The sequence below is a fragment of the Eptatretus burgeri genome, chromosome 10, assembly GCF_056783735.1.
Source record: "Eptatretus burgeri isolate ZD-2024b chromosome 10, Ebu_testis_v1, whole genome shotgun sequence".
In the NCBI taxonomy this organism is placed as follows: Eukaryota; Metazoa; Chordata; class Myxini; order Myxiniformes; family Myxinidae; genus Eptatretus; species Eptatretus burgeri.
In genome coordinates, this window is record NC_140970.1 from 38,135,951 (window position 1) to 38,153,267 (window position 17,317).

General features: G+C 46.5%; 1 protein-coding gene across 5 annotated transcripts in view; it reads left to right on the forward strand.

Moving 5' to 3' along the window:
* LOC147018344 (ras guanyl-releasing protein 3-like) overlaps window positions 1-17,317 on the forward strand; it is an 88,557-nt gene that overhangs the window by 40,790 nt on the left and 30,450 nt on the right. For 4 of the 5 annotated variants that reach the window (XM_085897915.1, XM_085897914.1, XM_085897916.1 and 1 more), the window contains 2 exons: window positions 12,969-13,241; window positions 16,915-16,995. In XM_085897915.1, the coding sequence (XP_085754041.1) occupies window positions 12,969-13,241; window positions 16,915-16,995 (354 nt within the window). The remainder of the gene's footprint in view (window positions 1-12,968; window positions 13,242-16,914; window positions 16,996-17,317) is intronic. The other variant, XM_085897918.1, reaches the window with a different exon arrangement.

Below are 17,317 nucleotides of genomic sequence, written 5' to 3' on the forward strand. Positions count from 1 at the left end.
GCTTGTTGGCTTCAGGGTCAAAGGCTGGGAAGCAGGTCCGAGAAGCCCCTCATGACCCAGATCGGCAAACCCGTGCATGTGAAATGAAAGACGGGTTTAAGCAATTGGCTCACTTCTGTCTCTGTCTGTCTTTGTCTACAAACGTCAGTTTATGACCAAAAATAACCATACTTTTCACGCTGTGAGACACATTGGGTTGCCTAGGCAGTTTCATTGGCTAAGGAATACAATCCCGGACGGATTGTCACTCCGACGCAGGACACTCCAACGGCTTATTACTCCAGTAAGCTGGTACTCATTTTGCTAACCTCGGAAGGATGACAGGCTGAGTCAACCCACCTGGTGTTATTTCAACAGCATAACAGGGGGCTTGAACACAAGACCCGAAGATCTTAAACCAGCCACCTGAACCGTAAAGCCAACAGCAGGCTTAGTTTATGATCGAGGAACAACTTCATTTCAATTGAATGTTATATTTTGAATTTGAATCGGAAAAGGAACCTATAATTTAGCAGCACTTTGGATCTGAATTTGTCCCGATCGCACATGCGCAGAGCAGAGTAAGATAATTTTCTTCGTCTGTCTGCATGTCTGGCATCTAACAAAATTGAAAATCGTTCCAAACAGGAAACTTACTGTTTCTACGGACGTCATAAAGGAAACAAACAGGCATGAAGAATAATGTCATATGTTAAATAAAGTGGTGTGGAAGACTGCATCAATGGCGGTAAACTTAAAAAAAAAAACATTTCTACAACATTTAAAATCTGTATTTTATTTCAATTGAATTATATATTTGAACGTTCAAGAACACAAATTACCTTTTTGTCACTTTCAAAAACCTTCCGTTTCGCAGTACTTGAACAAAAATATTACAGCATTTTACATCATCATGACCAACCAAATTTGCTGCTCACAGACCCAGCCCACGTCCTTGTTTATTACAATAGCACAGGGTAAGGTGTTCTATGAACTCTCCAGTTTTATCTATACTCGTTTGTGTGTGTGTGTGTGTGTGTGTGTGTGTGTGTGTGTGTGTGTGTGTGTGTGTGTGTGTGTGTGTGTGTGTGTGTGTGTGTGTGTGTGTGTGTGTGTGTGTGTGTGTGTGTGTGTGTGTGTGTGTGTGTGTCCTCCATAACTCCAAAACCATAAAACCAAGCAGCCTGAAACTTTGCATGCATACTAAGAAAACTCGATGGAAGTGCAAGAGTGAAAATTTGGTGTTTGGGTTAATTAAAACACTCCTTTTGAAGATAATTAACAGCCTTATTTAATTATGTCCTTCATCAGGCGATCCTCAGCAACCTAACTCTCTGGGGTCTTGAGGCATTTCCTTCGTAACCTCGCTGGGGTCTGAAGCCGCCATGTTTTTTTGGCCTGCTCAACCATCCCTTGACTTGGAACAGGTGGCAACGATTTCTTCACGAATTGTTTTTCTTCTCTTTCCTCATTCATATCATCAAATGCCTGTTCATCATTATAGCTAGGAATTACTGTATACATCATGTTTTTAAGTAGTATACTTTTCAAATTAGGAGTTTGGAGCGATTTCATGCATTATACGAGACGATTGTCCACGATCTACTCTCACGGACTAATTAAAGTATATCATCGAAATAATATTCTGGATTTGAGGATCGGATATTGTCTGGATTAAATAAGTGTCGAAATCTGTTGTGAAATCTGATAATTCAAAGAAATAACGAGTCTTACAACTAAGCTGATATAACTATTTACTTTAAGCAAGCAAGACAATGTTCCCTTCTTCTTCATAGATACTCAAGAAAATGTGAAATTTCCAAAGCATTAAACTTCCCTTTTTCTACTGTTTGGAGAATTATATTGAGTGAACAAAAAATTTGGGAATGTGCCAAAATTAACTGGATTAATTGAGCTATATGATTTAATGCATTCACTGCGAGACCTCACGTTCTGTCCCACAGAGGGACTGCTTATCCATAGCGTCTGCCAGATTTGTGTCCATATTCTTGGAGGTTTCGCGAGATGCTCTATTGGGAATCAAAGCATATTTGGTAAAAACGGACGTTTTAAAAAAGAGTTACGTTTGTGCAGACTTCGAACCGATGTACCATGTGACGTGTACAGATGAACAGGCAGGATGGCGGATTATCTGCAATGTTTATTTAATTGACGATTGAACTTTGCGATGTCTCCATTGAAGTTTAGTAACAACTTTATTCTGCATTAAGCTGCAACTGTTTTGCGGATAAAGTCATAATTTGAACAAATTCATTTTATTTCATTAACTGCTGTGTGTGCGGTAAAGACCGCATTTAATATTAAAGGGATCCTATATGATGTGCAGTGACAGCCTGGCCAACCGTTCCTTATCAACGATTTAATTGGAGTGCTTGCATGAGTGCTAAAGCCACTCACAGAATGCCTTACAGTTGATAGCAGTACCACGCTACGACCTTCTGAGCTAATCGTTCACTCACTGCAGACGCTTTTGTCCACCACGTCATTCAGGGCGAGTGTTTCGTGCTCCATCGCCCTGAGCGAGTGTTTCGTGCTCCGTCGCACTGAGCGAGCGTTTCGTGCTCCGTCGCACTGAGCGAGCGTTTCGTGCTCCGTCGCACTGAGCGAATGTTTCGTGCTCCGTCGCACTGAGCGAGCGTTTGGTGTTTCGTGCTCCGTCTCCCTGAGCGAGTGTTTTGTGCTCCGTCGCACTGAGCAAGTGTTTCGTGCTCCGTCGCACTGAGCGAGTGTTTCGTGCTCCGTCGCACTGAGCGAGCGTTTCGTGTTTCGTGCTCCATCTCCCTGAGCGAGTGTTTTGTGTTTCGTGCTCCGTCGCCCTGAGCGAGTGTTTTGTGTTTCGTGCTCCGTCTCCCTGAGCGAGTGTTTTGTGCTCCGTCGCACTGAGCAAGTGTTTCGTGCTCCGTCGCACTGAGCGAGTGTTTCGTGCTCCGTCGCACTGAGCGAGCGTTTCGTGTTTCGTGCTCCGTCGCCCTGAGCGAGTGTTTTGTGTTTCGTGCTCCGTCTCCCTGAGAGAGTGTTTCGTGTTTCGTGCTCCGTCTCCCTGAGAGAGTGTTTCGTGTTTCGTGCTCCGTCTCCCTGAGCGAGTGTTTTGTGTTTCGTGCTCCGTCTCCCTGAGCGAGTGTTTCACGTTTTGTGCTCTGTCTGCCTGAGCGAGTGTTTCGTGCTCCATCGCTCTGAGCGAGTGTTTCGTGCTCCGTCTGCCTGAGCGAGTGTTTCGTGCTCCGTCGCACTGAGCGAGTGTTTCGTGCTCCGTCGCACTGAGCGAGTGTTTCGTGCTCCGTCGCACTGAGCGAGTGTTTCGTGCTCCGTCGCACTGAGCGAGTGTTTCGTGCTCCGTCGCACTGAGCGAGTGTTTCGTGCTCCGTCGCACTGAGCGAGTGTTTCGTGCTCCGTCGCACTGAGCGAGTGTTTCGTGCTCCGTCGCACTGAGCGAGTGTTTCGTGCTCCGTCGCACTGAGCGAGTGTTTCGTGCTCCGTCGCACTGAGCGAGTGTTTCGTGCTCCGTCGCACTGAGCGAGTGTTTCGTGCTCCGTCGCACTGAGCGAGTGTTTCGTGCTCCGTCGCACTGAGCGAGTGTTTCGTGCTCCGTCGCACTGAGCGAGTGTTTCGTGCTCCGTCGCACTGAGCGAGTGTTTCGTGCTCCGTCGCACTGAGCGAGTGTTTCGTGCTCCGTCGCACTGAGCGAGTGTTTCGTGCTCCGTCGCACTGAGCGAGTGTTTCGTGCTCCGTCGCACTGAGCGAGTGTTTCGTGCTCCGTCGCACTGAGCGAGTGTTTCGTGCTCCGTCGCACTGAGCGAGTGTTTCGTGCTCCGTCGCACTGAGCGAGTGTTTCGTGCTCCGTCGCACTGAGCGAGTGTTTCGTGCTCCGTCGCACTGAGCGAGTGTTTCGTGCTCCGTCGCACTGAGCGAGTGTTTCGTGCTCCGTCGCACTGAGCGAGTGTTTCGTGCTCCGTCGCACTGAGCGAGTGTTTCGTGCTCCGTCGCACTGAGCGAGTGTTTCGTGCTCCGTCGCACTGAGCGAGTGTTTCGTGCTCCGTCGCACTGAGCGAGTGTTTCGTGCTCCGTCGCACTGAGCGAGTGTTTCGTGCTCCGTCGCACTGAGCGAGTGTTTCGTGCTCCGTCGCACTGAGCGAGTGTTTCGTGCTCCGTCGCACTGAGCGAGTGTTTCGTGCTCCGTCGCACTGAGCGAGTGTTTCGTGCTCCGTCGCACTGAGCGAGTGTTTCGTGCTCCGTCGCACTGAGCGAGTGTTTTGTGTTTCGTGCTCCGTCGCCCTGAGCGAGTGTTTTGTGTTTCGTGCTCCGTCTCCCTGAGCGAGTGTTTTGTGTTTCGTGCTCCGTCTCCCTGAGCGAGTGTTTCATGGTTCATGCCTGTGCGAGTGGTTAGTGCTCCGTCGCCCTGTGTTCGTGGTTTGTGCTCCGTCGCCCTGTGTTCGTGGTTTGTGCTCCGTCGCCCTGTGCGAGTGCTCCGTCGCCCTGTGCGAGTGCTTCGTGCTCCGTCGCCCTGTGCGAGTGCTTCATGCTCAGTCGCCCTGTGCGAGTTCTTCGTGAAATAACACCTGATTTCTGAGCCGTTTGCCATATTAACGTGTTTTCTAAATTACCGAGCCAATTTTTTTTCTGCCCATCACATGCAGCTGTTTATACAGATTAATGTTTGTGAACATATCTCTATACTCTATATGATTGCAAATTTGTTTTTCATTGAAAGCTGCTCAAGGTTTTTTGGTTGCTGCCAATATCATGTGTGTGTTGTTCATAAAGTACATCTCTCTCTCTCTCTCTCTCTCTCTCTCTCTCTCTCTCTCTCTCTCTCTCTCTCTCTCTCTCTCTCTCTCTCTCTCTCTCTCTCTCTCTCTCTCTCTCTCTCTCTCTCTCTCTCTCTCTCTCTATATCTCTATATCTCTATATCTCTATATCTCTATATCTCTATATCTCTATATCTCTATATCTCTATATCTCTATATCTCTATATCTCTATCTCTCTCTCTCTGTCCCATCCTTACTCTACCACTTCCCAATACAGCACAGCATCCTCTCTCTGTCTGTGTGTCTCTGTCTCTCTCTCTCTGTGTCTCTGTCTCTCTCTGTGTCTCTGTCTCTCTCTGTGTCTCTGTCTCTCTCTGTGTCTCTGTCTCTCTCTGTGTCTCTGTCTCTGGACGCGTCAGGGCACTAATTAACGCTCCACCGCATGTCTAACTTCCCTTCCCCACCCCTCCTCTCTCTCCCCCACCCTTCCTCTCTCTCCCCCTTCCTTTCCCCCACCCCTCCTCTCGCTCCCCCACCCTTCTCTCCCTCTCCCCCACCCCTCCTCCCTCTCCCCCACCCTCCTCCCTCTCCCCCCCTCTTTTCCTCCCCCCCTTTAGTATTCCCATCAGGGAAGCGACGGGTGGTATTTGCTTGGATATAATAGAATGAGTAACCTTTTCATGGTGAATAGTGGGCATTTTTTTCACGAGGGCAAGTTGGGGGAGCACCCTTATCACAGGGAAAATACATCCTTTTGTGATTAAAAATGCTATTATCATTTTTATCCCCCGCCGCGTGGCAGAAGGGGGGTATTGTTATCACCCGGGTCGTCCGTCCGGCTGTCCGTCCGTCTGGGCGTCAACATTTATAGCTGTGAGTGCGATAACTCATAAACTGTTGTTCGCCATATCGATTTGAAATTTAGGTCACACATGTACCACCTGAAAAGGAAGAACCCTATTGATTTTGGGCGTGGCCGGATCCAAGATGGCCGACTGGGGTGGCCATCTTGAAAAAAAAGTTTTTTTGTAATAAATGGAAAACCGCTTATCTGATTTCAATTATTTTTCAATGGTGGGAGGATTCCCCATCTCTGATGGTATATTTAATTTTTACTAGCCCCCCCCCCTCCTCCCTAAATTCTGAAATGCTTCTGGCATGCCTGATGTGAGAGAGAGAGAGACAGAGAGAGACAGAGAGAGACAGAGAGAGACAGACAGACAGACAGACAGACACGAATGAATATATCAATAGAAGTACAGGTGGAGGAAGGGGCTCAAAAATTCTGCAATTTTTATATACTTATCAATAAATGGTTCCTTAAAAATGTTGATCTGACAAATCATCCAAATTAGTCTGGATGAAATACAAGTGTAACTGATGATGATGATGATGATGATGATAATGGATGTGTACCTTACTCTAAACACCGTTGGTGCTGTTGAAGCAGGCTCTTAGCACAGGTTATGCTGGGTGGTTTGCCATTGCTTTTCTAGCAGTTAGTCATGGCAGGAATTTGGAATTTGGAATTTGGCCAGTATTTTGGCGATAACTCACTTGCTCTTAGGATATTTAATGTCCACCAACTAATGCTGGCAGATGCAATGGCACACACATGACTCGCCCTGCTTGTGAAGCACCAAAGTGATGTTTGAACCTAGGTTAGACAGCTCAGAGGTGAGTGTGCATCTTCCTAAGCTGTCCTGGGAGCCTACAAAGGTATCTGTGTATGCATAAATGGCTCTTCTTTCCCATTGAAGTTTTTTTTTAGTTGTTACTAGCAAATACCACCAGTCGTTTCACTGACGGGAACATTGAGATGGGAGGGGGAGAGGGGGGGTGAGAGAGGGGTGGAGGGAGTGTGAAGCGATAGGGGGGAGAGTGAGGAAGGGGAAGGGGGGAAGAGTGAGGAAGGGGAAGGGGGGAAGAGTGAGGAAGGGGAAGGGGGGAAGAGTGAGGAAGGGGAAGGGGGGGGAAGAGTGAGGAAGGCGAGGTGGGAGCAAAGGTAGTGATAGGTGAGAGGAAGAGAAGGCAGACATGTGGTGGAGCGTCGGTTATGATTCATACTGTCTCATCAAAATGATTCTGCATAGAATAACAGTGAAGTTAGAAACAAAATAACGTCTGAAATCCATTTTCTCCCAGTCATACTATAAATACCGCCCGGATGCGGTCGGAGACAAACTCCCATCCGGACACGTCCAGAGACAAACCTCGCCCCGACATAACCACCGTCCAGACACAAATAGAGATACGCATCCGGACACAAATTCCCGTCCAGACATAAACACTGCCTGGATATGTTCGGAAACAAACACCGCCTGGATATGTCCGTAGACAAACTCCCATCCGGACACGTCTGGAGACAAACCCTGCCTGGACATAACCACCGTCCAGACATATATGGAGATAACCACTGTCCAGACATTACGACCATCCGGATATGTCCAGAGACAGACAGACAGACAGACAGATACACAGACAGAGAGAATATGAGAGTTATCAGAGAGAAGATGTTATGCTTTGTGAACAAAACACACACACACACACACACACACACACACACACACACACACACACACACACACACACACACACACACACACACACACACACACACACACACACACACACACACGCTTGGCCGATTATCGGCAATTTTTCAGGAATCGTCAGGTTGGAGTCAGTGTGTTTACCGACTGCAGTACCTACTGTATACAATCCAGAAACCATGAGTAGCTTTCACCGATAAACAACATCATATTTATAAAGATGTTTCAGGGAGATGTTCACAACATTATTCTTAATATACAGCTGTGTGTGACGGGTGGAAAAAAAAATTGGCTGGGTAACTGAGAAAACGCATTAATATGGCAAAAAGGCTCAGAAATCTTGCGTTATCAAATATATTTTGCTTTGAAACTCACAAAGAGAAACATATCACCTTTGGAAATCAAATCCAATAACCAAATGCTCTAGAAACAGGCGTGAGGACAAAGGAAATCCTGATGGAACCTCCATAAGATATGGGATGAAACTTTGCCACCATGGCACCTGTAACAGGCATGACATGTCCACACACCTGCGGAGAGTCTGTACAGTTCCAAATCTACCCATATGTACCACGTCTGTGTGTGCTGTATACGTACCTCTACCTTGTAGTAACTGTCGCCTGCACATCCCGATCAGGATGCGAACTGTACTGTACAGCTCGGGAAGTGGCGTCAGCACTCAAGCAAGCACTCCAACAGAACGCCTGGCTTGGCAAGCGATTACCAATTGCCGTCAATACAACTATGTACCCGGAAACGCCCATGCAATGTCCAAATTGGACAAATCAACACTTTTTGGAGTCGGAACTGCTGATACTTTCAAATCTGGAGCTTACATTTTGTAATAATCCTTAGTTTAAGAGATTCTCTCAGTTATTCAAATAAGCAAATTAAAGAAAGCCATGAATACTGGCGTATCCTGGCGTTTATAAGCACTGCAATATACCCAGCGATTTGTCGCTATGATGAACAGGCATTCGATAACATGAGTGAGGAAAGTGCAGAAAAAAACTTGATCGTTAAGAAATTGTTGCGGCCTGTTCCAAGTCAAGGGATGGTTGAGCAGGCCAAAAAAACATGGCGGCTTCAGACCCCAGCGAGGTTACCCAGGAAATGCTTGAAGACCCCAGAGAGCGAGGTGGCCGAGGATCGCCTGATGAAGGATGTAATTAAATAAGGCCGTTAATTATCTTAAAAAGGGGAGTTTTAATTAACCTAAACACTCAATTTTCACTCTTACACTTCCCTGGAGTTTTCTCAGTATGCATGCAAAGTTTCAGGCTGCTCGGTTTTATAGTTTTGGAGTTATGGAGGACACACACACACACACACATACACACATACACACATACACACATACACACATACACACATACACATACACACACATACACACATACACACATACACACATACACACATACACACATACACACATACACACATACACACATACACACATACACACATACACATACATACACATACATACACATACACACATACACACATACACACATACACACATATACACATATACACATATACACATACACATACACATACACATACACCACACTGCCCTTTATTAGTATAGATGAATTGTTTGTCTGTTCTGAGACTATAACCAAGCATCTTTATGTCAATACAGTCAGTCTTACAATGCATTTTGCTTATTTCAGTCATAATCTGTATGTATATATATATATATATCCTGTTGCTATTAATTTGCAATTGGTCACTGGCTTTGACTCGAATACAAATTTTAATTATGAATCCTCGGCATCAAAAAGCTACATCTATCGAACAAACAGTTTCAAATGGAGCACCGTGCCACCATCAGAGCATTTGAATTGCATCAGATGTGGTAATAAATGTGAAATGTTACTCACAGCTTACAACCTCGATGACAGAAGACTGCATTTGCATTTTTGCCCCCTTCATCCCGACTCCATTTAGAATCCCTTGCGGGCATGGCAATTTGCTAATAATAGGTTAATGCTGTCTGTCTGTCTGTCTGTCTGTTCCACCCTGAAACAATGAAATGCTCTTCAGGGGAAAAAAAGATTAAACGTTGCTTCTAATTAATCCAAACATCCGGGAATTATTACAATTTTTTCAATCCGACAAAATATTGAAACTGGAGAGTATATACGCAACAGACCGCTGCCTTGATCACTCGAGAAATTTATTTTAATTTCATGTTAAGAAATATTGTTGTGGTGCTGGGTCTCAGTGGTGAGCACGAGCGCTAGGGAGAGCAGTAGAGTCAGCTCCACCGAACACCCGTAATTTAGGTTGTACCTTTCAGATAAATCCGAAAGGTCACGGTTCCTTCTCAGACCGAAGATCGCCAATAGGTCGACCACGTGGGATAGGGTCAATTGCCAATTTCAATATACCTAAATACCCACGTCGTCCAAACTACTGGGGAAATTTACCCTCGGCAGGATCTGCGCGATCCGGGCCATAACCGAGTCGTACCCCGAGGGGAGGGTACCAGAATCCTGCTGGGCCGATTGCACGATTGCGGCAACAATGACCTTCCTAATCCCCAATACACACCGTGGCATTCCAGGTGGCAAACCGGGTCATGAGACATTCCACAAATTTAACCCCATTGTCCCTCCCTAACTTTATGTGTGTGTGCTCTTTATCTTCGTTTCCCCGTACTTCGTTCACATTTTCCTGTTCTACCTCCCGCGTCCTTTGTCTCCTGCGTCTCCCTTTGTGTCTCCGTGAATTTTTCCATCGTCCCCTCGCGTTCATTAGTTTCTTCCTTTGTCTCTTTTATTATCTGCATCTCCGTCACCTCTTAGAATTATTCTGTCGTCCCCTTAATTGTGGCGCTGCTCGTCCCCTCGACCTCGCCCGTCTCTATCGCGGTCCGGACAGCCATTTCACTCCCCCATGGCTCGCTCGTTCCACCATGTGGTGCCGCCATTTTCTCGCCCATGGTCCGCATTTCGCCACTCACCTCCTTCAAGTTTGCCCTCATTGCCTCTTGCCCCACCTAGAGACTCCACCCCATGCTCTGCATCTCACCCCACTGTGTCCGCATATCGCCCCTCATGTCATCCATTCTGCGCTCCATGCTTTGCGTGCTCGCATCCATTTTGCGCTCCATCGCTCGTGCATTCGCATCCATTTTGTTTTTGCAAATCCCCTTTCAGCGCTTGCGCATTCTTGTCCATCATGCCTCCTTATCACCTCTAGGAACTGGCCTATATCAAGTGGAGTCGGCGCAGCCGATCCGCCATGATGGCGTGCGGAACCGGCCGCGATCGGGGAGGAAACTTTATGGAGGGGGGGGGTTGTCATACGCTGCCCCTGCGCCCATTACTCCCTCTAAGTTTGGTTACGGGGGCATGTCTTCTTGCATGGGGGCGTTCCTGAACCATGGATTCCACTACACTTACCTCTAAACCCACCTGCTTCAGCTCATCTTGGTTAGCCATGCTGCGTTCCGGGAATAATTTGAACCGCTCGGAATTTGGGGGAATGGGGGGGGTGAGAGGGTTGCTTCTTACCACTGATCCATGTCCCGTGAATTTATCTATGTAGGCGGAGGGGTCTGAAGCCACTCTTGACACCAATTGTTGTGATTTGTGTCCTGCAAATTTATGGAGGTGGAGGGGTTCGCACCCCACTCCTGACGACCAATTGTTGTGGTGCCGGGTCTTGGTGGCGAGCACGACCGCGAAAGGGAGTAGTAGAGTCGGCTCCACCCGGAATTTAGGTCGTACCTTTCAGATAAATCCGAAAGGTCACGGGTCCCTTATCGGACCGAACATCGCCAATAGGTCGACCACGTGGGATAGGGTCAATTGCCAATTTCAATATACCTAAATACCCACGTCGTCCAAACTACCGGGGAAATTCACCCTTGGCAGGATCTGCGCGATCCGGGCCGTTACCGAGCCGGATCCGAGTCGTACCCCAAGCGGACGGTACCAGAATCCTGCTGGGCTGATTGCACGATTACGTCAACAATGACCTTCCTAATCCCCAATACACACCATGGAAAACCAATGGTAGAAAGGACAAGGACGAGCTGGTACATTCAACAAAAGGGGAATTTATTTACAACAATCATTGGGGAATGAGGAGAGCATGCAAGGGCAGAGTTATCCGAATATAGCAAGGCAAATAATGTACAAGGAACACAGGCACTTAACAGTTCTACTTATAGACGGCGCGCACGGACACACGCACACACAGATACCGAGAAATGGACCCCGTCGGGTCTTTATTGAAGGCTTCCAGCTCGAGGAAAGGGTGAGCTGGAGACCAGTTATCTTGGACCTGTCCACCTCGTGTGGTCTTCGACGTTCTGGATCGGCGGGACTCGAACCCGCGACAACGATGCCACTCCAAGTACCAGGGACTGAAGATGAAGGACGGACGCTAACCAGCGCGAGCGCGGACAAGGCAGCGAGCGCCAGCAGGCAAGGCGAGACGATGCGAGACCATCCGAGACGATCCGGCAGACAAACCCCAACTCCAACTGCTTCCAGTCGGATCGCCCGAACAATTATTTACTCCTTCTCCAGAGGGGAGGAGCCCCCTCCTCTGACCTGCTCTCCCTCACTGGACAGTTTTGGTGTGCAAATGCGCTCGTTGCTCCTTTGGCCAAAAAGGGGCACCATGTCCGCTGATTGGACTGGGGAGGGGGAGGGGGCGTGGCGGGTGTCACGGCAGACTGCCCCTCAAACAGGAAGAGGAGTAATATTGTCCTGTGTTGGCTCTCATTGGCCGACCGACGGCAAACTCGCTCGCATCTCTGTGATTGGTCGAGAGAGATGCCAAGTCCTTCGTTGAACTCCGCCCACCGCTGGCGTTATGGCGTCAGGATGGAGCGAAGGTGAAGGTGTTGTTGTTGTGAAGATGTAAAAGAAAACCCTGACTATCAAAATATCTTCGCAGCACACGAACGTTGAATCACCCATTAGACACAGGGGACGGGACCGTAACGAGAAACACATACTTTCCGATATAACTGATCTATAGGACCTGGCTGTTGTGTGCAGTAAGCTTCCAGATTCGTAACGATATGTAACCTCCCATTTTGTAACTTTCAATCATCATGATAATAAAAGGCTCCCTTTTTAAAAAAATTTTTTTTTAACCATGGGCTTCTGCTGGTGTGTTTGAAAACATTTTTCAACACAACAACAGGGATATTTGGACTGTAGACCTTGTGGCGCTTTGATTATTATCTCTTGCTAGGTGGGTTATCACTTGGTGTGAATCTATCCATCTTAACCAAAAGCCATCACCATGAGTCTGTCCTATTAATAGTTAATCTGATAATTGGGAGGATTTCTTCATCTTCGACTTCATAACCTTGATAAAATATCAAGTTTCTAAAATGCTGAGCTACACAGTTAGAGCCACACATGTCTGCCATGACGTTGGGCCACGGAGCAGCATTTTGCAACAAATTATTTCTCAGTAAATACATGATCTGATTATCAACTAGAATTATCAACTCTTATTGGGAGATATTTATATATGCTGAGGAAGGCTGGTTCTTGCTGATTTTCAAACAATTATCACATTTTCTTTCTCCCAAATGAGGTATCATTCCATGAATGCAGCTAAATGATGCCAGTAACCCTTTAGACATGGACACTTTATCCCATTAATAATAGAAACCATATTTTTCAGGAATTGGCAGATCTGACAGACCTTCTCTCGATGTCTGGGAACTTCAGGAAGTACCGTCAAGCCTACGCAAAGTGCAAGAGCTTCAAACTTCCCATCCTTGGAATCCATCTGAAGGACATGATCGCCATTCATGCCACCGAATCTGATTTCCAGGATGATAAAGTTAATCTTGGGAAAATGCAGCAACTGTACTCTATCCTCCATGAGATTTTGCACCTGCACAAGTGCACACCACCGATAGAGGCTCACCTAGATGTGGTGCACCTGCTGACTGTGAGTTTGGGTGGTAAGATAACAAAAGCTAATCTGGCAGTAAAGTTTCATTACTATTATTCACATATCATTTCTCTTTCCTGATGCTTGTTCCTTTTAAAGTTGGCACTTTCAGAATCAACAAAGTTAATCCAGCATTGGTAGATTTTCAGTAAAGGGAATTGAAGACCTTAGTTTTGCCCTGCAGCTGCAGCTCCTTGCTCACAGAACTTTGATTGGCCCCATTGTTGATGTCCTTAGGATCAACATAGTTTATAGCCTAGGAATCAGGAAAACAAAATGTGACAGGTCGCATTTAAAATGGCAAACTATTCAGTATTGCAGGTGGTCACACAAAAGACATCAGTCTCTCAATGACTAGAATTTAAGACAGTGTTTCACCTTTGGCATCAGCAATGGCACAATAACCATAGATGCAATATATTACCTTTAACCTCAGCCATTGCAGCTGCACAGCTTCACCTTTTATATTGTTACGGTTCTAGGAACCATATGCATTCAAAATACAGGTGCCCCAAAGTTAGTTATGCCGTAAGTATATGTGTAGACAGAACCCTCCTCGTGTTTAGTTGGAAATCGAAGGGGTGCGTTGCGATGTTTTTTTAGTTTGGTTAATAAATCATTTTATTTCCCCCTCTTATGGAACCACAGTACCTTCCTAGCGCTTGCAGCCTCGGTTCGCTGGGCACAGCATGCCACTGTCCACCCGCTGTCTACAGAGATTTGTTTTTCCGAGGCAAAATCTCCATGTTCGCTGTTCCAGTTCGTTCTCGGCTTGCCCAAATGTATGCAGTGTGGCTGCACCGTCATTCATCTTCCCCAAACACACGTGGAGTCGGCGGGCCTCGCCGGTGCCTGGCTGAGGCCCCACCCAGAAAGGGTGGATCCATGGGAGCCCTGTCCAATCAGGGCGGACAGTGACGTCAGTTTTTTTACCAAGGCCCTGCCCCGCTGAGAGAGGTTGATGGACTACGAAGGGACCTTCTGAGACGCACGTTCGTGGGAGTTCAGTCAAAAGGCTCAGTTCAGTTCTGCATTCGCTGGGGCATTCGTTGGAGTTTTTCTGGAGTCTTGAGTTCGGCGTACGAGAAGGATTGACAGATTGAGAGCTTTTTCACGAGTCTGTGGGTGGTGGTGCATGGCCGTTCTTCGTTGGTGGAGCGATCTGTCTGGTCGATTCCGATAACGACCGAGGACACCCGACCTCGACTCGGTCTCTCGTTGGGTCCTGTTCGTGACCCTGATCCCCACCCTGGGACTCCGCTCTGCTCCGCTTGGGTTCCTCCACGGACACGAGCCCCACGCGTGTGACTGCGGGTCGAGCTGCACAACCATTGGCAGGTGCCGCACCACCCCACCCTCCAAGGTGCAGGTACCCAGCCGAGCCGCGACCCCAGCTCGTCTTTCCTTGGCTGCGAGGTTCCTTGGAATTCACCTGGGTTTTATTTTCGTGTGTGTGTGTGTGTGTGTGTGTGTGTGTGTGTGTGTGTGTGTGTGTGTGTGTGTGTGTGTGTGTGTGTGTGTGTGTGTGTGTGTGTGTGTGTGTGTGTGTGTGTGTGTCGCCATCTGCTAAGTACAACTGCATAAGTGTTTTCGATCATTGCAAATCTGTATATCCGCGATAAGCTTGCTGTGTCCTTCTTGCTGTAAATAAAACGATTGCAGAAATGTTCCCAGTTCGTTTCCGTATTTTCTTTCATTGGTCCAGTATGGTTCGGATCTGAGTTTTAGCCGGGTCTTTGTTCCCGTTAATCTGCTCATTCTCGCCGGCACGGCTTTGAGAGTTCCACTCGACTGCACCCGAACCGGAGTTGGTAGTCGGTAGTTGGAACTCTACCGCAGTCGGTAGCATGACCCGGTTCGAGCAAGACGTGCCGAGGGCGTGGTTCCCCTGTAGACAACACCGCGTGGTTAATTAGGTAAATTGGTTCCAGACAAAAAGACCCTACGCTATGCGGTGGAGGTATTTGCGTGCACTGTCGGTTAAGCAACCCGCCGCCTCACGGAGTTATCCGTCAGCAACTGCCTACAATTCCGGGAGTTTGGTGGGAGATGACGTAACTTCCCCCCACCTAGCGGTCGTTCTCGCCACTGGTCCCCGACCCGCAACAATATGTACACATACAAGGATATACCTACATGGAATAAAATGACCCACTGAGGTCATTCTCATGCATAATGAAGGTCACATGGTCATTTAACTGATGCTACACAGACAAAATGAAATGCTATGGGCAAAACAAAAAGGTTGTCTCCCTCTTTTCTCCCAATGACCTTTAACTCATGAAGGAATGAAAAGTTTCCATTGTGCCATTCATCATTTTGATGTTAGTGATTGCTGTCGTCTTATGTAGGTGTAGTGATTGCAGTGATCTTATGATGTCATGATTGGTTATTTATCAGATGTCTTTGGCACCAAGTCAGTTGTGGTAGTTTTTAATCAGGTAATCAGGAGGCAGGAATTTGGAATTTGGCCAAAGTACAAGTACCAATAATGGGCTAAGAAGAAAGAGGATCACCATTTAATTTATTGCTTATATGTTTGAGCACCAGTCAAATGCATAAAGAAAATTTTATTTATAGGGAAATGCTATATGATGACTTTTCTAACTTGGACATTTAACAATATGGTGAGCAAGAGTGTGAATATAATTTAGTTATGATAGAATATCGAACTGCTGTAAAAGCAAAGGCAAACCACCCAGTTTAATCCTTGCCATTGGGCCGCTTTAGCAGCACTGATGCTGCCTTAGGCCAGAACACTATATATATATATATATATATATATATATATATATATATATATATATATATATATATATATATATATATATATATATATAACCGGGCGTAGTGGCGTGCGCCTGTAATCTGGCTACTCGGAGACTTGGGTTGGAGGATCGCTTGAGGACGGGGCTCTGCACTGGGCAGGGTGTAGAGCAGCCTGGAATCATGGCGAAACCCAAATCCTGATCCCTGTGTCGTAACTAGGCGACCAGGGTTGCGTCAGGAAGGGCATCCGGCGTAAAACCTGTGCCAAATCAGTATGCGGATCATAACGGATGATCTGCTGTGGCGACCCCTAACGGGAGCAGCCGAAAGATGAACAACATATATATATATATATATATATATATATATATATATAAATATTTCTATATATATATATATATATATATATATTTATATTTATATATATATATATATATATATATATATATATATATATATATATATATATATATATATATATATATATATATGCCTGGTGTTGGCTTAATGGTTAGGGTGGTGGGCTTAGGATCCGAGTATCCTGAGTTCAAATCCCACTCGGCTGTTGAATTAATACCAGGTGGGGTTGACTCTGCCTGTCATCCTTCCGAGGTCGGCAAAATGAGTGCCAGCATGCTGGTATCCTGTGTCGGAGTGGCGACCCGTCCAGGATTGTACCCAATAGCCAAGGAGACTGCTTCGGCAGCACCAACGCTCTGCACAGAGTATGGTCCCAGTGGATGGATATATATATATATATATATATATATATATAAACACATAGATACAGATAAAGGAGGTGGGGGGGAGAGTAGAATAGAACACAACGTGATTTGGGTGTAATAAAGTTGATAAACGTTCATCTATTGTGCTTACCATGTTTCTGTGGCTTCCTCTGCAGGTTTCACTGGACCTGTACTACACAGAGAAGGAGATTTACGAGCTGTCTCTCGTCCGCGAGTCCAAAAACTGCAAAGCAGCAGTAAGTTTTTTGTTTTTTTTTCTTCTGCAAAACAGCCTGTGGTAAAGCTCCCAGGCCTGGGATGTATACATCGTGCTTTTGTAATTGCTCCAGTTTTCAAATTAGGAGCTTGGAGCGATTTCATGCATTATATGATATGATTTTCCACGATCTACTCTCAGGGATTAATTAAACTGTATAACTGAAATATAACTGCTGTTTTGAGGATCGGATAACTTGGACGAAATAACCGTTGAAATCTGGAGTGAAATCTGAAAATGTGAAGAAATTGGTGATGTTTGTTTTTTGCGGGTATGTCCGATTACCAATGAGCTTGCTATCG